Source organism: Trachurus japonicus, chromosome 6 (genome assembly GCF_045865225.1).
Source record: "Trachurus japonicus isolate A0001 chromosome 6, Traja_1.0".
In the NCBI taxonomy this organism is placed as follows: Eukaryota; Metazoa; Chordata; class Actinopteri; order Carangiformes; family Carangidae; genus Trachurus; species Trachurus japonicus.
The window spans coordinates 17,678,259-17,703,143 of record NC_140912.1 but is presented as its reverse complement, the minus strand read 5'-3'; the positions used below and the strand labels follow the sequence as shown (position 1 = coordinate 17,703,143).

The following is a 24,885-nucleotide window of genomic DNA, read 5'->3' as shown; positions in this document are numbered from 1 at the left end:
TATATTATAGTCAAAGTGTGCGGTGTGTGATTCAATCGGTCGTTAGTCTAATTTGTGTTTAGAGAAACTGGTGGAGCTTGACGATCGAGGGAGAAAACAGCTTCCGGTTCTCACTTTCAAAATAATGTGTCATTAACAACGTCATCCTAATTTACGATGGGATCGACGGTATTATTGAAAGAAATACTGAAGCATATCTAAAGTAGTGCTTCCCTTTTCACTGAAAATTGTGTAAATTTACACAATATCCTCGCGCAAACAGCATTGCGTACTCTTATTTTGAAGTTTGACCACCACTTCCGGTTTGGGCCAGCTCACAGCAGGTGTGTTGATGCAGCAGCAGCAGCAGCAGGAGCAGGAGGTGAGGCTGCTGCTGCTGCTGGAAAAGGTGTTTGTGGTTCCTCCTTGTGTTATCTTTCCTGTCAAACCTGTCGGTGATCAAACACGGTGGTTAATGACACTGTTTGCTCCTAATAAACTTAACCAACCGGAAGTCAGAGCTGAAAACGCTGCGATGTGTCACCACCACACGACAGCAGCAGCAGCAGCAGCAGCAGCAGCAGCATCACCCATGGGAGTTAGAGGAGTCGCTCTTTAATCCGGGACCTTTAACAGCGGCTGTATTGTTTGGCTGAGATAGATGCCGCTGGGCGCATTAGCAGCAGTCAAGCGGATCACGTCGCTTTTGTGTGTGTACACAGCCCGCAGGTGGAGTTCAACAACACCACACACACACACACACACACACACACACACACACACACACACACACACACACACACACCATGCGCCATGTGCTGTTCCTGACCTGCCGTAGACCAGCTGCTCTGCAGGGGTTACCGAGTAAACCTCCAATCTCTTTAATTACCTCCCTCTCATATAGTAGCTAGATGCTGTCAAGACTCCACAGCTCATACTCTCATCATGGCTTCAGATTCAGCTCGCTGTCTGTTTCTGCAAATTCTCCATTGTAGCCTATGCTTGTCAGTAAATTAAAATCACCAACAATATCCCTGTCTTTTTTTATGGGCCACTCATCCCAAAAACTATTTATCTTCTGTATGATCCAGTAGGTAGCCTATTAGAGCAGAAACTTTCATAAAACATTTATGAAGTTAAAACACCTTCAATTTCTAACCTCTCAAATAGGCCTATGATGATTTCCTCTTTTTATATCACAAAAAATAAATAAATATAATATACGTATGTCTACCACTTAACTTTGGGTCACTGTTTGGACCAAACAAGACACACTGAGGAGGTTTAATATTCCACAATTATAATAAATCGACCCATCAAGAAAACAGTTGATTCTTGATATTGGAAACCACAGTTTAATAAACACTCGCCACAAGCTCCATTTAGCTTTGGCTCATGTTACACCTTCATCAGCGAATGAGTTGCCAAGTTATCATGGAGCTGTAGATGTCTAAACCTCAAAGGAGTTCTTACATTGCCTGAAAAGTTTGTTCTCAATGTTTGAAACAACAGCTGATGACAAAAACATACATTTGGGTCGTTTAAAATAATTATCACATTAATAAGTGGTGAAACACCCCTAAATACATAAATCTGAATGAATTTAATCATTGGTTGTAGCCCTACTGTAGATCCGATCAGCATCATCTGCATCTTCCACATATTAAATAAAATAAACGGTCGATTAAGCACAGCACGGGAACAGGAAGTAGATTAAGGAATGGCCATAACAGACTCATGTTTCACTCACAGCAACAAAAATGTCAAACATGTAACAGACAAGTTGACAAACAGGACACAGACGATTACAGTGATAAAAAAACAAAACAACCAGGCTGTTTTTTCTGTGGCGTTGGTCTCATCATGATAATATACAAAGAAATTATCTGTAAAAAAATATCTAAACCTGATTTTCTCTCTTGCTCTGATTCGCTGACACGTTAAAATGTCTCATTCAGCGTTAACATCATTGTTTACTACAGTGATTGTTGTTTTGCAGGTATAGCACACGCACGCACTTCAATTACACCCTTCACCTTAATACTTATCCAACACCTGCCTGTCAGCCCAGTCTGTCTGTTGTTGTATCTTTATTCACCTTTGTGCGAAGCGAGTGTATCTGTGTGTGTGTGTGTGTTCTCTCCCCGCCTCATGTTTGTTCAGATGGTTGAGGTGAAGCCACCGCGGTGTCGACACCTGGTGAGCAGAGCCGGCCTCAGGCCAGAGGAGGAGGAGGAGGAGGAGGAGGAGGAGGAACTGTGGCTGTCAACTGTCTGACATGACCCCTCTGTACACACCGACACTGAACACACCCTCACACACTCACCAAATAAAAAACCTGTGTGTGAGACTCAGACGCAGCCAGGCGCTGAAAACAAACTGAGACAGAGTGAGATTGGTTTGCCTCAGATTGTTTTATCTTTTTGCATCATCTCGGTATCAGAGGCTGAGCCACACGTTGCAGGAGAGATCGATGACACAGAGGGGAGAGGCAGAAATGTAGCCGAAGACGTGATGGGAGAGAGGCTATGTTGTTGAGTGAGTGGTGGGAGACTGAGAAAGAGATAGTGAGGAGGAGATGACAACAAGGCAAAGAAACGATAACACAGACAGATAGAGAGAGAGAGTAGTGTGAGGGGTCCCAAAACAGCTGCTATTTATATTTTCTTTGCTTTCTGCATCTGACAGACAGTGACGAGATGCTCGTAGACAAGTACACTGATTAGAGAAATGGAGAAGGGGTCACCGAAAGAGGGAAAAGTGCCCTGCAGCCACGGGGAGGGGAGGAGGGAGAGAAGGTCTGAGTTTAAGGAGGAGAAGAGAAGAGAAGAGAAGAGAAGAGAAGAGAAGAGAAGAGAAGAGAAGAGAAGAGAAGAGAAGAGAAGAGAAGAGAAGAGAAGAGCTTTTCCAGTGTAGCCATCCTGTCTTTGCTGACAGGCCACATTTCTGCTCTAAGCCGTGGCAGTGATAATTTATAGACCTTTCACTAACATCTCCACTCTGTTATGATTGTACAGTAAACATGGCTCTGCTCTGGCGGACGCACTGTTTAATATAAAACTGAATAATGACTGCCACATTAACCCTCCTCTCTGCGTTGTTTCTTTGCTACTAATTCTCTGCTGCTGCTGCTGCTACTATACTGCAACGTGTAGCCTATTTGGATGTGCTTCCTGTTTGTTTGTTGTGTTTTTTTAGCTGGAGGTGTTGGTTATTACAGTATGTGGTTTCTCTGCTCCATTTATCGCAGGTCAACAAATGCATGCTGGCTGTTTGGTCCCTGGGAGTCACATGCATATGTTTCGTGACGCACAATGCCTGAATCCTGAGTCAGCTAATTGTGTTATGTGTCTATCTTTGCAACTATTTTGCACGCACCGCTCCCAATGCGCGTGTTGTTGCTGATGATGTCATTGTTCTGTCTTATGTCATTTCGCTGACGTTAATGCTAATTTGCGTGCCTATTTCTGTGTCTGTGTAGTATGTGCAAAAATGCCGGAGTGGGGGGCAGTGTTTGAGTGGAGTGTGTTCGTTGTTTATGGTTTGTAAGGAAGTGTTAAGTGTTTCAGTGCGAGCTGCAGAGTCACTGGAGCTAGTAAAGCCATTTAGCAGCCCCTGGAGTAACCCTGGAGACTGCTGTGTTGACGCCACTCTGACTGCTATTACAGACAAGTTTAAGAGGCTGTAAAACATTTGGCTACTTTTTCGCTCTCTCACTCGCTCTCTCCACCTCTCTCACTCTCTCCCAGTGTGTGTGTGTGCGTGTGCGAGAGTGCGCGCACACACTCGTTCTTGTCAAAGGAATTTGAAAAAGTCTGCCAGCTATTGTAACAGCAACAGTAGCTGTTCTTGTGATTATTATCAGCTGTAGGAGTCAAAGTAATAGCATCTTAAAACTTAAATAGAGCATATTTTTGTGTTACGTGTCATTAAGTCAGTGTGTGTGTGCGTGTGTGTGTGTGTGTGCGAGCACCCATTATTGGTCTAATGTTAGGTAACTGTAAACACACATGAGGATAGTCAATTTAATCTCAAAGTGTTAACATCGTGGCCGACACAGGAACACACACTCAGACATGCCAATGTGATGAGGGTTAATGAGTAGCTTGTGTGTTACAGCCTCTTCTCCCATCCTAATCACACACACACACACACACACACACACACACACACACACACACACCGGGTAGCTTACTGCCCTCCAACACACACACATTGTGCTTTTTTAATGAGCTGATAGGGCAGAGCAGGTCCCCCCCTGCTGTCCTCACAACCCCCCTGTAGTGAGTGTTTGTTTTTGTGTGTCACAGAAAGTGAGTGAAAGTGAAAAAGAGAGAGAGACACACACACACAAAAGGTGTGAAAGACACAGGCCCCAACATGTCCTATGTCACTTACTTCATGCTGAGCAGTTTTGTATGTAGTGTGTGTGTGTGTGTGTGTGTGTGTGTGTGTGTGTGTGTGTGTGTGTGTGTGTGTGTGTGTGTGTTGTATTTGGGTTGATGGAGTCACACCCGGATGTAATTTCCATTTTTGGAAAAGGTGGGGGGAGTTTTGCTTGTTAGTGATGTTGTGATACTAGAAATCGGTTTGTTGTTGGATCAGTAGTTGGTCAAATAGTAGAAATATTGAAAAGAATGACATATGGTGAATTATAACAACCTGGCGATCAACTCACATTCATGAGTCCAGTTCATACATTTAAAAAAAAACTGTTGGAAATGGATGATGCTAACATGTTGCGTATTTCCATCTTACTGTAGGCTATGAATGTTAACATATCAAAACATGCCCTTTGTAAATAACATGAGGTTTTCTGCATTAAACTCCGAAACAGCCGAGCACAGAGCACACACACTGACGTTAAATATTGTATGTAGTATAAATATTTAATTTTGAGTGTTTTGAGCTCTGTGTTAATTCAGCCAAGTCTCCCCTGTGCTATTACTGTAACTATTAGCCAGTCATTTAGCAGCTTACTGATAGTGTGTAAGTGAAGATCAGCTATGTGTGTTTTGTATTTTTGAAAACACTTAATGGTCTTAAAACTAAGAGAAGGAATTCACCTTTTCATTCAGTTTGCTCTTCATATCTCTTTTTATTACTTTTCTGTCTAGTAGTTGTGGCTACTGATGCTAAAACGCTCTTTGTGCTGACAATAAAGTTGCTGTAGTTTGAAGTTGAATTTTAATAGTTAGCATCTTTGTCGCCATGTTAATGTCACATTAGCCTGTAGTGTAGTTTCAGTCAGCCTGTGGCTAGTTTGTGTTTGTATCATACCTGTAAACACGTCATCATGTCAACACTAGCACCGTAAAGCTCAGTTAAACTCCAAATCCCCTCAAGCTAAAAACAGAAAGTGAAATTTGAGCCCAACATCCCATAATGGTAGCTAACTGTCGACTATAGCGCCATCCTCAGGGCAAACTAAAGTTTAAACTCATATAAATAGCGAGGTCGTCTCTACCCATGTTTACTCGTTCAATCATCACTTAAAAAAAAAAAAAAAAGATTCCTAAAGGGAGTTAAATGTCTTAATTTGTATTTAGGGTGAAAAGGTGAAAGGTGACTGTCAGACCCCTCCCCCCAACCCCGGCGCACTCACCCCTGTCCCGAGAGCAGACAGAGCTGACTCCCAGCAAGACAGAGTGATGGATGGAGGGTTAACACACACACACACACACACACACACACACACACACACACACACACACACACACACACACACACACACACACACACACACACACACAGAGTTTAAAACCCACCCACCCACCCCGTCGCCCTCCTCCTCCTTCGACTCACTCCCCCACCCCAGCCACCACTGCTTCCCCCCCTCCCTCCCTCCTCCCCCCTGAGAGAGCCAAGAGGAGGAAAAATGAAGAATGAAGAGACAGAGGAAAATGACAGAGAGAGAGAGAGAGAGAACGAGAAAGAGAGAGAGAGAGAGAGAGAGTGAGAAGGGGCAGCTAAGGAGAGAAAATGGGAAGATAAAAAGTGACACAGAGGAGGAGAGAGGAGGTAGGATGGAGAGGGTGGTAGATGGAGAGGGGAGGGGAAGGGAAAGGAGGAGGAGGGAGAGGAGGAGGAGGAGGAGGGGGCGGTGGATGGAAAGGAGGAGGAGGAGGAGGAGGGGTGGGGGACGAGTGGGGGGAGTGGATAGAAAAGAGGTCACGTGACCACGTAGCAGCTGCAAGGCTGAGAGGGAGAGAGAGAAAGAGTCTCACAGAGGAGCAGAAAGACGACGAGCAGGAGAACAGTGAGTGGGAGGGTGAGTGTGTCTGTTTGCATGTCTGAATTATGTGCACATGCATATGTTAGTATGTGTGTGTTTATCTTTGTGTGTGTCTGTGTGTGTGTGTGTGTGTGTGAATGACATGGATAAATATCAGAGGAAGAGCCTGTAAGAAAAGATTGAAGAGAAGAAGGAAGACAGAAAGCAAGAAGCAGAGAGGAGATTATGTGTGTTGGCTTTTGTTAAATAAGCTCCAGTATGCTGAGATAAACGAGGGAGAGAGAGAGAGAGAGACACGGGAAGGAAAGAGTGAGTGAACAGAGAGGAGGGAGGGAGGGAGAGAGGTAGGGAGAGAGGGGGGGAGAGAAAGAGTCGATAGAAACTGTCTTATCATCGCTCCCTGGACTGCTGGGCTCAGCAGAGACGGAGATATAGACGCACACTCACACAGCCTGTCAGGATCTGAGCTTTTACTCTCTTCATCTCTCCCTCTCTGTCTGTCGGCTTCAATTTCAATTTGCTTTATTGACAAGACATGCAAATATGTAAGTGAAGCCAAAGAAATAAAGGAAAACAGAGAGTAAAAGAGAGGAAATTACAACTACAATGGAAACAAGATAATAAGAAGAGAGAACATCCTGTGTAGACTGTAATCGTCTAATGCAGAAACACAGTCACGTCAGAAGCAGCTGTGTGTGTGCGTGTTAATTGCATATGTTCCACATGTTATACTACATGTCATCCAGTGCACTTAGATTACAGCGTGGCAGATATTTGTGTTGTTTCGTAGTAGCTGGAAAAGCTTTTTCAAACTTTGATATTTCGCTCTAATGGCTGGTTTTGTGTTTCGGGCACATGCAGAGCGAGTGTGTGTAGGTGGCAGCGGTTACAGACCATGATTTCATATGTAACACCTGTCCAGTACACTTACTGTAAGAACTGGCTTTTGTTCATTTTGCTCTCTCTTTCTCTCTCTCTCTCTCTTTATACCTCTCCATCTCACTCACACACAGCTCCCTCTGCATGTTTGCGCTCACGTGTGTGAAGATGGCAGGTATCTGCTTTCACATCATGTAAATATGAGATTTGTGACACTTTCAACCAACAAACTCTTAAGATTGGACTTTTTTTTCCTTTTATTCTTTCACTTCTTCACAATCGTCCGCTCACGTGATGAGCAGAACATTGAATAATGGTGTTCAATATGCACGTATGAATTTTTCATGAGTGTGTCCACTGCTTTGGCTGTTTGTTTGTTCCTCCTGTGTTATATGTGCGTGTAGGTAAGGTAGTTAAGTGTGTGTGTGTGTGTGTGCATTGTGGTGGTAATGAGGTCATTGCTGTAGCAGGCAGGGGGGGCTGCTGGCTAATTCCAGCTGTCATTAACATTAGTGGGTCAGTAAGAGGGTAGAGGGTGAAGACAAAGGTTACTCCAACCACCTTTGCTCCAACTGTGTCTGCTTTTCAATAGATCAATAGGTGTTAGTTGTGTCTGTAGCTGTGTGTGCAGCTGTGTGCGTTTATTTGTGTGTGCACATGCTTGTATCTATGAGGGTGTAAAAATGCACTAATACCTCATAATGTTTGCGTGTAGTAGACACGCCCGAGGTCTTAAGATGTGTTGACTGGCTCCCTTGAGGAAATGGACGTGTGCACTCATGTGTGTGATTTGCTATTAGGGTCACCGCTCTATTTGACACAGCTCTACTCCCTCCACTCTGTCTCCAGTGGAGCTGACCCACGCTGATACACTCACTGTGAACACACACACACACACACACACACATGCGCGTCTCTGTATGACAAGTTTAATTCATTCATGATGAATTAGATGCCAACTGCGTTCAAAAACGGAGGCCTTTTTTCATGGAAAGTCATTCAAAGCAGAAGTATAATTTTTAGAAAATAGGTGGTAATCAAATTCAAAGGCCTCACACGCCTCCGCAACCCCCGACTCTCTATGTTTTATTTAAAGAAATCAGATAATAACACCTTTTCTCCCACTCTCCCCAGGTATGAACCATGAGTCCAATAAATCATCATCATTAGGAATGATCACCACGGCAACTCGCACCACGGCTACTGTCAGTCCCCTCAGCCCACTAACCAATGGGAACGCCGTTGCCCAGTCTGCAAACTCGGGATTCGCTGCTGCTCTTCGTAAACTGGCCAAACAGGCTGAGGATCCCAGAGGTGAGCGGTGATCTAACCTTAAAAACTCTGCAGCGCCGCGGCTCCACGCCCTGGAGAGATAACACAGTCCTGAACACACACACACACACACACACACACGCACACACACAATCAGAGGACTCTTGTCTGTTGGTCACACCCATAAACAACCACCTCCACCACAGCTGCCAGGTTTTCACTCCTCTTTAATCATCAGTATCAGTTTATCAGCTCTAATCCAAGAAAACTAAATCAAAGGAATAGTTCAACAACATTCACCGCCGACAAGAGAGAATAAAAAGCTTGTGCATTTATCACAGATTTAACTTTCGTATTGGATGCTGCTGGTGGGAGATGGATTACTGTAGGTAAGGGAGGTCAGAGGTTACGTCGCCGTTGTATCTTCACATTAAACCACACAGACACGAGCGCTCGTCGTTCCTCTCATCTAAACCTTCCTCCAGAAAAAAAAGCAAAATGTCGGACTATTCCTTCAGGATGTGAACGAGGTATTAATGACTGAAAATTGGACACGGCTTTGCGACACAGGGCCACTTCACTAACCAAGGTTGTGTTTTGTGGATTAATGTGAAATGTTTAAGCGCCTGTGCGTGCATGTGTATGTGTGTGTGTGTTTTTGTATGTGTGTGTCCTCTCTCAGCTCGTTGGTGTCCTAATGAAGGTGTTGGATAAGAGCTGACCCATCCTGACCCCTTCCTCTCTGTCTCTTCCTTCATCCGTTTCCATTCATCTCCTAATAACGAGAATCTAATTACAGCCAATTATAACAAGCTCTCTCTCTCTCTCTCTCCTTCCTGTCCCCCCACTCTCTATCACCATCTCTCGCCCTCTTCCCTGCAGCTCTTTCTCTTCCACCACCTTCTCTCCACCTCATTATTTCCTCCTCCTTACAGTGTCTGAATGTGTTTGTGTTTCTGCGAACGTGTACTGATTAGTGAGTGTTACAGTAATAGAGCAATGGTGGTGTGAATGTTAAGGACAACACACATGTTCTTTCTCTTTATCACATTTAACACCTCCCCCCTGCGCTGTGTCACACCCCATCCCTTTTTTTTAACACTTTCATCTATGACATCCTTATTTCCTCCTCTATATATCTGTTTTTTTTTTTAAATCCTTCATCAGACTGCACACTTGCCACACACTTTCATCTCTTACCCTTGTCCTCATTTCTTGTACCTCCTGTATCTCTTTACACTTTCCTTTATTTCTGTCACATTTCACCAGAACGGGTTTCATCAAGATGATTGAATCACTTTTTACCTCTTCACAGGCCAGCACACTGACAAAAAAAAGTTGATTTTTCTTTTCGTGTACCATCTGTATTATGTCACAGGGGGATTGTTTGATCCTGAAATCTTTTTAATCTGATAAGCCGTCTGATAGCTGCAGTTTATTCCTGACTCCACCGCTGTCATTCACCCCCTCTCTCTCTCCCTCCTTCTTCCCTCCTCGTCAGGTTCGGCCGTCAGCGGTGAGTCGTCTCCGGTCTCTTCCCCGGCCACCAGCCACAGCTCGCCGGTCACCACTCCGAAGAGGAGCTCGTTAGGGCCCCTCCTGGGTCAGACCCGGGGCCACGGTGTCCCCAGCACCCCTCCGGTGGTCACCATTGCCCCCACCAAGACCAGCAACGGCCTGTGGAGGGCCGACGGACGACAGGTAAGAGACGATATTCATCAAACCGACATCTGCTGTTCGTTCTGTGTGTCAGTACTTCCTGTTCTTCTCCTGTCTCGCTGGTTTGTGTTTTTTCATCTTTCTCGGTACAGATGAGTCCTCTGTCTTTTTTTTTTGTTTGTCTCCCTCATTCTGCTGCTCCCTCCATTAAAGAAATGGTCTCAGTGCTTCTCAACATCAAACTGTCAAACTAGCTATCCCTCTGTATCTCTCTGTTCCCCCTCCCCTTCCTCCTTTTCTCTTTCTCTGTCTTGTCTCATACTTTTATTTTCACGCTCACACCCTTCTTCCCCGCTCCCTCTTCCTCTCACTAATCAGTCCATGTCTTTTCCAGCAACACATGAGGGGTTTGTAAAGAAACACTGGAGGCTGCAGAGACTGGTCCCTATTGTGTTCAGCTTCCTGCAGTGTTTGTGTGTGTGCTTGTGTGTGTGTATGTGTGTGTGTGTGTGTGTGTGTGTGTGTACTTGACCCTTCACCACAAAAGACTTAGGATGTGAAGAGGAACCTGTGTATGTGTGTATGTGTGTGTATGTGCGTCTGTGGATGTGTTTGCTTGTGGGTGTGTGTGAGTGAATTTAAGCTGGGGCGAGGAACCAGGCCCCTCGCACAATACAGGGGTTAGCCCCCACAGTAGCCACTTCCCCCTGGATCAGAGCTGCCTTTCTCCCCCTTCACAAAGACCACTCTGTGGCTGTGCCTGCCTGGGGCTCCCATTCAGACATTCACAGAAAGAAGGAAGGGAGGGAGGGATACAGAGAATGGGATGTTAAGAAAGGAGGGGAGGGAGAGTAAGAATGACCAGGAGAGCGTCAGAGAGAGAGGAGCGAGCGCTCTAAAGGTTTGTCTAAATTCAGTGTTTGTCCTTTCCTGTGTGCAGCTTGTCCCCAGAGAAAGACAGCACAGGATGGTTTAAGAAGAAACAGACTGTTTGTGTTTGTGCGTCTTTATTGCTGCATCTGTGAAGGCTGTTGGCTGTCTGCGGGATCAGAGGTCAAGGAATGTGGTGGCTGCTCTCCAGACCCTTCGCACGTCGCCTCCCCCTGCAGTGTAGATTGCTGAATGATACATAGAGAGAGGGACAGAGAGAGAGAGAGAGAGATGGCTCATCATCACTGGTTTGAATCTGCTTTCCATGAGTGACACATTCAAAACTATTCAAACATATTCAAAGCACAAATATTTCACTGCAAGTCAAGTGTGGTACAGTCAGAGCTGAGGTAGCAGATGGGGTGTTGCTGGGAGAGGTCATTTGTTTGTGGCCGTCGGACTTGTGTCGCTGTCTGTTTACTGTAGCAACAACATTTGACACAGGTGAACAACAACATGAACAATTAATGCCCTCGTCTCATAAACATGCTGTAGGGACGAGTCAAAGGTTTCCTGCATGGCCGGCCGGCAAATATTTCTTCTTTATCTTTATCGTGGAAAAAATTATGCGTGCAAAGATTTTCTCCAAAATGTGGTCTTGGTCTCTGTGTCACAGATTGATAGTTTTGCAGTCAGTGTGAAATATTTCGGCGAGCATTGTAATTCATCCATGGTGTCTAGAGGACAAATCCTAATAACTTTTGTAATTGTCTGACTTCTCAGTTTTGCTGTCAGTAGGTCAATGTCACTGCCCCTGTGATTTGGTTAATGACCGAGCACATGCAAAACGAGCAGTATTTACATCGGTTTAGCTGTGTAGTAAATATCAAAATGCACATTAAACGCATTAAAACTAAGACGATGAACATGATGAAAAATCACCATGTTGACGTCGTCAGTGGACGGATGTTAGCGTGCTGTCGTTTGCCTGGCAGCGCTGCTAACATGGCTGTAATGACACACTAAGCTAACTGAACCGGTGCTCTTGTTATTAAAGCATAATGGAGTCACTGTGGAGAAAAATGGTCGCTCTGTTTTCCTGAATGAGAATATCATCTCAGAGTTCTGAGAAATGTTTTCATGGGGAAAAGAAATCACTTTCTGAAACAATGAGATTATTATCTGTAACTTAATTTAGTTATTTGAGAAAACCAGGGCAAACATTCACTCCAGTGAGAGTGTTAGACCTTTGTAAAGTGGCCAACGGCACCACTATTAACTGTGCATTTGTATGCAAGTTTGTGGGAAATATTAATTTGTGATTTGGGTTTAATTTTCCATCCTTGTGTTTGTCGTAGTGATGATTTGAGGGTTGGAAATTTAGGATCAAATGTAATTTGGCGACCAAATCCTGTGAGTGGGAAGCTCTTAGAGAGAGAGAGAGAGAGGAAGTGATGAGGGAGAGAGCAGTGGGTCTGATATTAGGATCATCTTTCCACTTTGATCTTGACCTGTTATGACAAATCAGACCCACTTTTCCACCGCTGAGCTTCTGGGTGCAGCTTGGGGGGGTTTTCACCCAGTCACTCATTTCCATTTCCATTTCCTCTTTTCCTGATTTTTTTTTCTCTCCTGCTCAGTTTCAGTCTATCACACATTCAACCCCCACAGATATACATAGTAATGTCTGCTCTCCTGCCCTCTGCCTCCCTGTCAGCTTGAACCTGGTGTTCAGGGACTCAGTCGGGAGAGGGTGAGCGCCGAGTGCACCCAGTCACCGCAGGATAAGAGGACTCCGCCCATCCCTTCGCCTCACCCACTGGCTCACGCCTTTGGTCTCACCCCAAGCTCCATCATGCAGGATCCCAGAATACAGAGCCTCAGGTAACACTCACACTCACTGCATGACAGTAAAGGAACATTTTCATTCAATTATAAACCCTCAGACTCCTTCATATCGAACACGTCTGTAGCCATATTAAATATTTCCAGTCTAAATGTGTAATATTAGAGAGCTAATGTGATGCATAATGCTGTGTTATGTTTCCACAGTTTGCCTGGGCAGATGCACGCTGTGATCCCTTCAGGTGCCGTCCCAGAGGAATACCTGAGAGCGCTCCGGCCCTTCGCCACCTCAGACGACCTCCGATTGACCTCTTTACCCCTGAGCCTCGACCCCGCTGCTGCCGCCGCCCACGCTGCCGCTGCTGCTGCTTACTATCACCCTGGCTACCTGCACCACCCGCTGTCCTTACAGAGGTAACAACGCCACCTTAAAGCCTTCACTCCCACGGGGTCTTCACAGACTCTGCAGGGAACTATTTTTATCTGACCACTGGAACTTGGGAACATTAGGGAGCAAACTACTAAGTTGCAGCGCTCACCAAAAACATAAATAAGTTTTAAAAAAGTACTTTGACACTCTTCACCTTCACTGCTATTGTACATGTATACCTTAATATCAGGTAACTGACTGGTTTGCCTCTCTCTCCGTGGCAGGATGGATGAGTCTCTGTGCCTCTCTGCGCTGCGGTCACAGTTTTACTCTGTGCCTGCAGGGGGCAGCTTCCCCCCGCTCCACCCCTCTGCCCTCCACCTGCACCTGCCTGGAGGCCGCTACCCCGGAGAGCTGAACCACACAGCACTGGCTGAGAGGTAACACACACACACACACACATACACACAGATGTCTTCTTTCTTTCTTTCTTTCTTTCTTTCTTTCTTTCTTTCTTTCTTTCTTTCTTTCTTTCTTTCTTTCTCTCTTTCTTTCTCTCTTTCCTTCCTCCCTCTGTCCCTCTGTCCCTCCCTCCCTCCCTCCTTCCGTCCTTACTTCCCTTCTCACTTCGTCTGCAGGGCTGTGTAATGTCTCTCTGTAGGGTAGGCACCGGTTACTGAGTGTGTGATATTTTTAGCACACACCCCACAGTGCCTCCTCCTATACACTCATCACACACACACACACACACACACTGCACACCCATACACATGCATATGCAAGCCACTGCATACATAAAAACTCACACACGCACACAAGTTAGTCTTTTTTACTCCCTCTCTCTCTCTTTTCTTTGAGTACTTTTCAGTTCCTTCCTCACTTTCACAATACACATTGTTTCCCCCGAGGCACAGAGCACAGGGAAATGTTTGTTTTGGAAATGGATGGTATTTATCATCTGCTTCTGTAATGGCTCCTGCATATCTTGTAGGTTTGTTTCTGTGCTATTGATTGCTGGTGAATGTATTCTGTGTATATGAGTGTGTGTGTGTGTGTGTGTGTGTGTGTGTGTACGTGTGTCCTTTTCCTGTGGATACCTATTAAGTGTTCATCTGCTCTTGCTCAGTCATGCTGTGTATGGATTATTTTCCTCATGGTAAGTGGAGAGCGTGTGTGCATATCTGTGTGTGTCTCTGCCAGTGTGTGTATGTTGGAGCAGAAATGTTTGTGTGAGGTTCACCAGTGTGTGGTTAATATCTGCCTCATGTTGGGTGTTGCATCTCTCACCTTCTCCCCCTGTGTGTGTGTTGTGTGTGTGTGTGTGTGTGTGTTGTGTGTGTGCGCATCCTTGTCAACCTCCCCCACAGGCTACAGATGGAGAATGAGCTCCGCCAGCGAGAGAGGGAGCAAGAGCGTGAACGAGAGAAAGAAAGGGAGCGCGAGGCAGAGCTGGAACGGGAGCGGGAGAGAGAGAGGGAGAGGGAGAGGGAGAGGGAGAGAGAGAGGGAGGAGGAGAGAGAGAGAGAGAGGGAGAGAGAGCTGGACCGACAGAAGGAGAAGCAGAGGGAGAGGCATCAGCAGATGGTCAGAGCGGCGGAGAGCCACTACCTGGCTGAGCTGCAGGCTCGGAGGGCGCCACCGGAGGACAGGGCCAGGCCAGGGGAGAGGCTGACCCCGAACAGACTGGGTACCTACACACCAACACGCACGCGCGCACACACACACACACCAGACACACCAGACGCACTCATGTACACACAAGCACATTCATAACCAGAAACTCAAAGTTGAAGAAACTGTTTGTAAGTTCCTGATCTCTACCTGTTTCAGTAAATATATTATTCTGAGGGCAGATAAGAGAGTATTGCTAGTTAAAAGTTAAATGAAAATACCCTTTTAACTGTTTTAATGTAAAGTAGTTAAATCTTTTGAATTAACAAATATCTACTGGGCAGATTACCATGGCGTACAGCACCATGACAGATTCTTTGTTCAAATATCAGCAAATAAAAGGGAGATCAACATAAAAAGAGCACAGTCATGTTCCTTAAATATTCACCACCTCTGGTCAATGTGACCCCAACAACCTTTAGATAGCCAGTGCACATGCCTTTTTCATGGTCTTGGATCCTTGTGCAAGACTTGCATTAGTTTTGAATCCAAAACTCACATAAGACATAATAAAGACACAAGAGTGTTTGATACATAGCAGCTGGTCATGTTGAAGCAGTAAATGTTCTTCTAGTACATTGAAACTTTATGATGATTCAAGATGTTTCACTTCTTTCTACTTTTACACCTCAAACATGGCAGAGTAAATATGGATTACAAACAATTTTATTAAATATACAGTATGAAATTACAGGAAGTACATATTTAAATCTTATTGGTTGGGCGTTGAAACTGCAGTGTTAAGTGTGGATTTATAGTATATGAATAAATCTTGTTGTTGATCCAAATGTCTACACAGATGTAGCCTATTAGTGTTAACATAACACGTTCAGGAAGTATTTCATGGTTTCCTTATTTATCCAGTTTCAGATAAAGCCAAGGATTCAGAGCATCAGGGTTTCCCAGCCCCCAAACCTCTGCCGCTGCAGTCTGGCCTCCACTCCTCCAGGGGCTCCATCCCTCACCCAGTGCCCAGCCTGGTGCCTTCTCACCTGGGGAAGCATCATGCTGCTGCCGGTGCTGGGGGGCTCCACGGACCTCTGGCAGCCTCCATGATGACTCACAGGGCAGGCGAAGAGGTGTGGTTAGCACGGCAACGAGGACAAGGGCAGGAGAGGGAGGGTCCCCTGGAGCTGGGCCTCCGGTCACCGGGGAAAGGGCTGGATCCAAGAAGAGACATCCACAGGTGAGAATGACAAATAAACCCGCTTCAGAAAGTTGTTTCTGTTCCCTGTGCGATTTCATACTTCATAAACATAAGACCATTGATTATTTTACAGAAAAAAGCAATAAGAATTATTTATAACGTTGGATATAGAGAACGCACCAACAGATTTTTCATTGAATCAGGAATACTGAAACTCAAAGATTTAGTTGAAACATTGGCTCTAACATATAATAAAGCAAAAAAATTGAATATTACCAGGAAAAAAAGAAAACGTTTTAGCTCAGAGGACGAAACACACAGGAGAAAATTCAATTTCAAACACCAGTTTGCACGGACAACTTTAAAACAGATGTGCATTTTTGTAGTGAGAGTCAAACTGTGGACCTGTACAAATATATTCCAATCCAGAACATATGACAAAAGTAGTTAATGACTCACAAACTCTTTTTATTAATGCAAAAATGTCAGATTGAAACTTTGTTGTTATGTTTTTGTTTACTTTATTGTAAGACTGTTGCTCAGAGACTGACAGATTATTTTAGAATAATTATGTATTGAGTGGGGGGCAGCCAGGCAATATAAAATGTATCTTCTCCCTGCTCCTTTCCAACCAGGGAATAAGAAAGTGTTGTATTTTGGTATGTTTATTGGGAAAAGTCGTGAAATTACCTTGGCTGGAACAAATAAAAGAAAGAAAAGAAATACATTATCTTCGGTTAAAGCAGAAGTAAGTGATCCGGTCGTTTTGGCTAACTTTCTGTCAGTAGATGGAGTTAGCAGTCCCCGCCCTCGTCCCTACGTCACCACATGCACGCGCATCCCTTGGCTGCACACACAGAGAGGACCGCCCCTTTATGCCGTTCTCTCTCCTCATTGGATAACGGTTGTAGGATACAAGGAAAGTTTTCTCCTCGGCTTACAGCAGAGCAGAGTGACTGACAGACCCGTGTTTCAGACCAAACACTCTATAGAAGTGATTGCTGTCGGAAGATAGAACTATTTAAGACTTATATTAACACAAACATTCTGCTTACTTCTTCTTTAAATTGTATTTTTCTTCCTATTTTCCACAACAGAACCAATGCAGCCCATCATAACCCAGGCAGCAAAGATGTCCCCCCCTGCCTCGGGGCGCCACCTCCCCTCATCTCCCCTAAAGGTCCCCATCACGCTGCTCCGACCACACTGTGGAACCCGGCTTCCCTCGTCGACACGCCCGCAGACTCTCGCAGGAAACTCAACGCTCCCACGCCGCCGAGCCGACCGCCTCCGGGCCTGATGAGAACCGACAGACCCCTGCTGAGCTGGGGGGACAAGCTGGAAGAGGGGGGCAGGAGGAGGGGGGCGGAGGGCCCGGACAGGTTCCCTTCGCTGAGGGCGGCCAGTTTACAGGAGTCGTGGAGCAGGACGGAGCAGGACAGAGCCATTCAGAGTCTCTACCACCAGCGGCATCACATCAACAGCCTCCATCAGAGGTCCTGCGTCCCGCTGTCCAACCCCGACGCCGACCTGGGTGGGGGGCACGGGCAGTGCCGGCGGGACGCCTCCCCGTCTCCGGCGAGGGAGCGACAGAGTCAGGCGGCGGCCGACAGCATGCTGGTGTACGACGAGGTCTTGCAGCAGCACCGCCGGCTGCTGAGCAAGCTGGACCTGGAGGAGAAGAGGAGGAGGGAGGCCAGAGAGGGAGGTGAGGAGGATGATGGAGGAGGATTAAAGAGAGGGGGTTTATTAACAGGAAGGGGAGTGGGTGGGGGGAGGAGGAGGAGATGACTACTGGGAATGGCTTTTTGGATGAAAGATAATTTCAATCTTGTTCTGCTCTCACCAGGTTATTACTACGACCTGGATGAGTCATATGATGAGAGCGATGAGGAGGAAGTGAAAGCCCATTTGAGGAGAGTGACAGAACAGCCGCCACTCAAACTGGACACGTCCTCTGAGGTTAATAAACATCAGCTCATATATACTTTAATCACTGCTCTGAAGTTTGGACATCTTCTCTGAGTGATATTAGACATATATATGTGTGTGTGTTAACCTGCCCAAATCCCTCTTCCCCCAAAGAAAGTGGAATTTCTTCGTACGTGTGGTCTGACCACGCTGGCTCAGCGCAACGAGCTTCTGGCAAAGAAGAGGAGAAAGAGGAGGAGGATGATGAGAGAGCGCAGCCTCTCTCCACCGGCCGTGCAGGGCAAGAGAAAAGCCTCTTCACCTTCAACACCTACAATCCCCTTAAGTACCCCGTACTCTGCCGAGCAGATGGACTGCACCCCCAAACTGGAGGAGAAAAAAGGCTTCCTCCTTATGTTCAACCTCTCCCATGTCAGCCCACAGCAGAGGAGAGGTAATAACCTGTTCGGTTTCCACACACATCCTACGTGTTACTCTGCTCTCCGCAGTTGTTCTGGTGATTCCCCGTGGAAAAATACAACAGTCAGTTTCTCTCAGGTTTGATTTTTTACCAAGGATGTAGGAGTGGTGAGGAGAACATAAAGTTCTGGAGGTTGGAGCAGGGTTTTCTAGCTTCTCCAGCGAGGGGAGATTTTAATCTACAGCCTGGCAGAGACAAACACAGAATGCATGAATTCCCTTTAAAAAAAGAAAGAACAAAAAGTTATATAACTAATGCATTTTTAATGTAGAAAAATGAAATATTTAGATAGATTTTGTATATATACAATACATAAATAAAAACAAACACTACTTTGGAGGTGTTTTTATGGCTCATTAGTCCTTATTCCTAAATTTAAAATGCTGTGGCTGTTTACTATGTTACTCCCATTTATTACTTTTTGTTGATCTGATTAATAGTAATCACAACACAAAATACTGTTAACAGTCAATATTTTCCCTTGTTCAATTTAGTTTTCCTGCGTAGATCGACACTGCTGCATAATCAGCAGCTCATTCACACTGCTTTTCCAATTTTCTCTCATTTTCTGTTGTATGAAGAAAACAACATTAACTACAAGAGATTACAATGTGGTTTTCTGTAAATTTCAGCTTCCAGATGAATAGGGGAAATCAAATCTGTATAAACCAGTCTGCTCCAAACCAATCAATACTTTGTAGGTGCAAACTTGAAATGAGTTTGTGATGCTGTTGCGGTCAACATTTCCCCTGCAGACCATCCATTCATTGACCTTTTTCCATCAGCTCTTGGTGCAAGTCTCTTCTTTAAATCCTCCTATTTTGAAATATGAATGACAGCTGTTCTCATTCTGTCTTTTTCTCTGTAGATAAGGAGAGGACAGAGGAGCTGCTGAGAGCCATTCAGAGGAAGACTGTGACATTAGACACTCTCAGATATAATCCTCTACCTCCGTGTAGCACTCCTCCTGCTGCCACAGCTGGTAAGCCACACACAGAGATGCAACCGCACTCATGAACGCACACATTTATGTACAAAAAGCTGTGGAAAATGCTTTCTAATGATCTCTGCACATTTGTTTTTAGGAGACTCCTCCGTGGCCCCCCCGCCGTGTCAATCAAATGGACGTCTGTACCCAGACTCGCCCAGCCCTTCGCCTCCTTACTTACAAAAACCCAAGCATCACCATAAAGATACATTCAAACCCTCGGCGGACTCGCAGGTGGCCCGCGTTCCTCCACCCTTGGCCTCTCATTATGAAAAGGTTGAATTCATGGAGGCTCAGCCAAACAGGAAGCTCCAGGGGCTCCAGAACGGCGTCGTTGTGTTGCCTCAGAAGAAAGAGCCCAATCCGGTGCAGAACGGGAGGAATCGGCCCTGGGAGAGATTCACACCTGAGGCCTTTGCTCAGCACTTCCACCAGGCTGTGCTGAAGTCCACACACCACACACTGCAGAACAAAGGTTAGCCTCGCACTCCCATAGGTGCACAGCCATTAGGTTTGATTAGGAGCTGTAAAATGACAGTGGTCTGCCACCTAGTGGTGGTTACGTGAACTACCCCTAGAATATCTTAACACTGACACTTACAGGTGAATAGGGTAAAAAAATTATTAAAAGATATCACCATGAAACTTCCCAAGTTCATCACTTAAATTAAGACAAAAAATGTTTGTATAACAAGTCAAATTTTATGTTTAAATATGTAAATGATGCAATATCTAATGAAATATGCTCTAATTTACATACATTTCCAGAACCAAAATCTGAACAATGGATAAAGCCCCTTTTAATTTTTTTTGTTTTACATATTAGAGTCAGAAGTTTTTACAGAGGAGGATTTTGGATATCTTTTTTTTTAAAATCACTCTGTAAATGAGAAAATACTGTCACCAGCCCTAAAAAAAATAAATAAATCAGATTTCTGGCTCAGAGTCTGAGGAAAAACTCTTTGAGAAAACAGCCTTTAAAGACTTGTATTGTAAAATTCCATAGATTGTTAATGTCAATCGTACTTTTACGATTTGTTGCGGATACGGAGGAAATGACCATTTATGGAGCCAATATAATTGTTCATGGGAGAGAGAGAGCTTTACAATGATACCTGACATGACATGGCTCAGACAACAGGCACAGCACAATATCTCACAGTAGCATGCTAACTTTTGGTGAATTTAGAAATCTACTGATGAAAGAGACTTACAAAGACTTAAGAATTAAGTAAAATAACCACCTGAATGTGGATTTTCTACCATTTCTTTCGAGTTTTCTGAAAGAATATAGGCTATGTTAAGGAAGCAAAATAGCCCAAAATCTCAAAATTGATCAGTGCCTGTAGTGTCTCGCCTTAAGTGTACATTCACTGTGTTGGCTTCTTGTGAGGTGCTGCGAAGACTGACATTGCCCTTTTGTCTCTCTCTTTTCCTCTAAGGAGTGTCAAACTGCATACCTGAAGCTGCCGTGAAGGCTGAGCACTCGCTGGCTCACAGCATCTCTCAGCTGAAACATTCAAATCTTAACCATACCCCTCATCATCATCACGCACACATCAACGGCCATCATTTCCATTCTCCTGTGGCCAGTCAGGACGTTGCGGCGCCACGGGAAAACCTGTCCGATGAGGACGAGGAAGAATCTGGGCAGGACGAAGAGGAGGTGGATGAGGATGATGATGATGAGGAGGCAGAAGAAGCTCCAAGAAAGTGGCAGGGTATTGAATCTATTTTTGAGGCCTACCAGGAGTACGTGGATGGTAAGTCAATGCTCAGTCTGTTTTATGTATACAGCGCTAAAATAAAAACACATTTGTCTGAGTTGCTTATTGCTCATTTTTGCTTGTGAGGAAAATACTTAAGTCTTTTTGTAGCATTATAAAATGATCGAAAATAATTGGCCCATATTATATGTTAGTCAATATTCCCATTTTTAACATACAAGATGAACGTTCGGTAACCCTTTAATTTACAGGCTGTTTATTACGTGATAATGTCAACAAATAGCCAAGAAATAACAATTAATGCATAGTAATGTCAAGAAATAACCTACAAATAACAGTCAATTTCATAATAATGTCATATTTTTCATAAAGGCAAAAGATTACACATGCTTTTCATGCTCTGAATTTTTTGGGAAAGGCCAGAAGTCCTTGGCTATATTTCTCAACATTACTATGAAATTGACTGCTACTTCTAAACTATTTCTAGACATTATGATGTAATTAATTGTTATTTCTTGGCTATTTCTTGACATTTTCATGTAATTAACGACCTGTAAATTAAAGGGTTACTGAGCATTTCTGGTAAAGAACCCTCATACCTAAATGAATATCAATTCCCAGTTGAAAATACATTTGCGCTCCCAAGAAGACAAACTATGTCGCGCTTTGTATTGGAACTATGTTGAACTGCAGCGTCCCAATAAAATGAAAAAAAGTCATTGTTTTTTAAATTACCTCTCCATTGCTTTGTAAGAAATGGAGTTGGAGCAATGTGTGAAGCTCTGTAATTTCACACCCATTACATTACTGTGTGTGAGGCTCAGGGGGACTATATTGCTCTCTCAGGTCATATGTGTGAATGAGATAAATGCATATCATTTCCTTCGTTTATGTTTTTTGTGTATTTTTTTCCCTTCACAGAGTGGAGTATAGAGAGGCAGGTTCTTCACAGTCAGTGCAAAAGACTCGAAGCACAGAATTATAATCTGACCAGAACAGCTGAGCAGCTCTCTCTCACGATGGGGGTGAGTATCTGCCTGTTCTCTTTATTGTTTCTTGTAGATTTGTGTGTTTCCATGTCAGTGTTATCAAGGCTTAATCGACATGCGCATTCTCCTGAAAAGGGTGCTGCCCCAGACAAATTCACTGCAAAATCACAACTTACTCCTGCACTCACACCAAAGCTCTGTTTATTGGGTCAGCGTTCATCAGTACCAACATTTTTCAATTGTTGTGTCAGTGTGGCTTCCTTTTTAATACATCAATACACCAATGGTTGATTACAAGTGTGTAGAGGAAGTGGCATTGTCACAACACTGGAAAGCAGAGAGAACACTTAGAATGTTGATCCAACAATATTCACGACCACAATAAAAAACCTGTGGAAAGCTAGAAAAAAAGAGAGAAAACGATCAAATATAGATATTATCTCCACCAGCAACCCATCATCTCTGAAAAACACGGAAAAAAAAAGATATGTACATGTCATGAATAAAGCCAATACATTTAATTCTTTATAGGAAACACCCATTAAAAGCTTCAATGAAGCTTTCCATGTCAGTGTTCCCATTTCCTTAGTGCAGAAAGTTTCAGCTCTGTAATGAAGAGACGTGTCCGTCGTTCTTTCCTCAGGACCTGGTGAGTCAGAGGCAGAAAGTGAGAGAGGAGAGAGAGAGACTGCAGGCCCAGCTCGAGCACTTCAGGAGGTGTTTGACACTACCTAACATCCACTGGGGCAGGGGGCAAGTCAACGGGCACACGCCGAGGTGACCTTCGACAGCGAGCGACGGATTCGCCTCCGACAGCGAAGCAACGGTGGGGAGAACGAGACGGACTGGAGCCGGGCCGCTCTCTGCACTTGAAGCACTTGAAGGAGCCAATCCCTTGTCTTGTTACTTTTCTTTTCTGGCCAATCAGTTATGTTAACCGGTTACTGGTTCCAGGATCAAACTGATTACCTGCCATGTTTGCCACGGCAACAGCAACCTATACCGTGACCATAATAGGCTGGGCATTCACACTTTCTCTCTCTCGTTCTGCCAGTGGACTGTGAGGATACTGCGTGGGGCGAAACGGCGTCTCCGTGACGCTTACTAGTCCCTGCGTTGGCTTTAAGGACTGTCCACCATTTAACTCATATCATATCAATTTCTCTCTGAACTGTATTGATCTAATGAGACGTATCACTCGGCACAAACCTGTAGCCTCTCTGGACAACAGTGAGAAGAGACTGTGTGTGCAGAGGTCACTTGGTTAAAACTCAGAGAATAAAAGTTGAGTCAAGGAATCAAAGCACACCTCAGGCCTTAAACTTGACAGGATGCACTTGAAATGGAAGATGAGGAAATACTTGACCATCCTCTGTATGATATAATATTGTAGTGTCTACTGAGTACTGTATCTGACGGATGAAGCAGTTTTTGTGCTACAGAGGATAGGAAACATCTAAAAAAAGAAAAGAAAAAAAAGATAATATCTATATAATGGCAAATGGTATCAGTGAAGTTTTTTGGGGTTTAATATTTTTTCCATTGGTAATGTCACTTGTGATAGACGATTTTTTATATGTTTTTGTTTTATCGTTTTAACCATTTCTTGTGGGAAGCCATATATTCTGTTTTAACTGCTGCTGGTCAGAATCCAAATGTTTAGAAAATGAAAGGTGTTGGGAGAGCTGTATTGGGAAATTATCATGTGATGTCACAATGTTATAGAGGGTGAGGAGAAAAGATGAAATATGAAATTGTCAGGTCGTCATTACTGTTGTTCAGACATTTCATCCCAGAGTCTCCTATTTTGTACACACCTATAAATGTCAACAAAACTTGAAGAGCATAAAAGTTTCATGGATTTTAAGGCCTTTTGCAAACTGCTACACATGTTGTTAGATAACTGAATGAGACTACAGTACTTTTAGATATTATGTGCAATCATACAAATGTTCCCTCCTACCTGAATTAGAAACTCTTAATGGCATTATTTAGAAATGGTCTCATTGCAGGAGATAGAGAAGCCAAGATATTATTCACCTCCATTTCAGGACTATGTCAGATGTATAAACAGCGTCGCTTCACTTGTGACTCTTAGAGTACTTGAAATACTTAATGGGTAACGTAGACATCTGAATGAAGCTATCCTTCTGTGGATAACAAACTACACATCCTGTGGTCTTCGGATGGGACAAAACAATGTCATAAAATCATCATCTCTGCCTGTTTGCCTCTGAGTATCAGAAATCCCAGGAGCCCTTTCCTACAAGCACAAACAATAATAGCAACTTTCCCAAAACACCTCACTTCCCTTCGTCACCTGCTCAGTCTCCTTTTCAAACTTGCTGTGAAATCCTGCATATTTGTTTCAATCAGTTGTTATGTAATGTATTATTTGGGCTGTATACTTGCAATGGATTATTTATTAACATATATTGCTGTACATTCTGATGGAAATTTACATTAAAATATTTGTAAAATGTCTTATCTGTTGTTGTCACATATATCGGCGGAGGAGGTCAAGTTTTCACTTCAGATACTGAAGCATTTGCTCTTGGATAATCACCTTTTTCTCTCGTTCTGAACCCTTCTGAGCTTTAGCAAACAGCTTTTGAACACACAAGTAAATGAAACATAGTTAATGATGTCAAACCCTCCATCTATAAAATATTTACCAGTCCCAGTAATTAAAGTAGCAGACTTTAATCTTTATAATTTTCTATACAGGACATGTGCTCTATTGTAATTTAAATAGTTAATGAAGAGGACGGTTAACTCGCTCTTAGATGTAATGAACTTCTGCATGAGAAGAGCTACTAAGAAGGCTGTTCCAACTGTGCAAGTGGTGAAGTCCAAAGGTCG

At 44.1% G+C, this 24,885-nt stretch overlaps 1 protein-coding gene across 11 annotated transcripts in view; it reads left to right on the top strand.

Moving 5' to 3' along the window:
* The window catches only part of LOC146985969 (genetic suppressor element 1-like), a 39,195-nt gene extending 14,688 nt beyond the window's left edge, over window positions 1-24,507 (top strand). For 2 of the 11 annotated variants that reach the window (XM_085779478.1, XM_085779483.1), the window contains exons 2-16: window positions 8,228-8,407; window positions 9,867-10,066; window positions 12,612-12,778; window positions 12,947-13,153; window positions 13,394-13,549; window positions 14,477-14,796; window positions 15,651-15,966; window positions 17,025-17,635; window positions 17,777-17,889; window positions 18,013-18,292; window positions 19,188-19,301; window positions 19,405-19,782; window positions 20,750-21,070; window positions 21,956-22,059; window positions 22,667-24,507. In XM_085779478.1, the coding sequence (XP_085635604.1) occupies window positions 8,228-8,407; window positions 9,867-10,066; window positions 12,612-12,778; window positions 12,947-13,153; window positions 13,394-13,549; window positions 14,477-14,796; window positions 15,651-15,966; window positions 17,025-17,635; window positions 17,777-17,889; window positions 18,013-18,292; window positions 19,188-19,301; window positions 19,405-19,782; window positions 20,750-21,070; window positions 21,956-22,059; window positions 22,667-22,804 (3,605 nt within the window). In that variant the 3' untranslated portion in view covers window positions 22,805-24,507. Of the gene's footprint in view, window positions 1-384; window positions 709-6,075; window positions 6,251-8,227; window positions 8,408-9,866; window positions 10,067-12,611; window positions 12,779-12,946; window positions 13,154-13,393; window positions 13,550-14,476; window positions 14,797-15,644; window positions 15,967-17,024; window positions 17,636-17,776; window positions 17,890-18,012; window positions 18,293-19,187; window positions 19,302-19,404; window positions 19,783-20,749; window positions 21,071-21,955; window positions 22,060-22,666 lie in introns of those variants that run through there. The other 9 variants (XM_085779477.1, XM_085779480.1, XM_085779475.1 and 6 more) reach the window with 8 other exon arrangements.
* The last annotated feature ends 378 nt before the right edge of the window (window positions 24,508-24,885 follow it).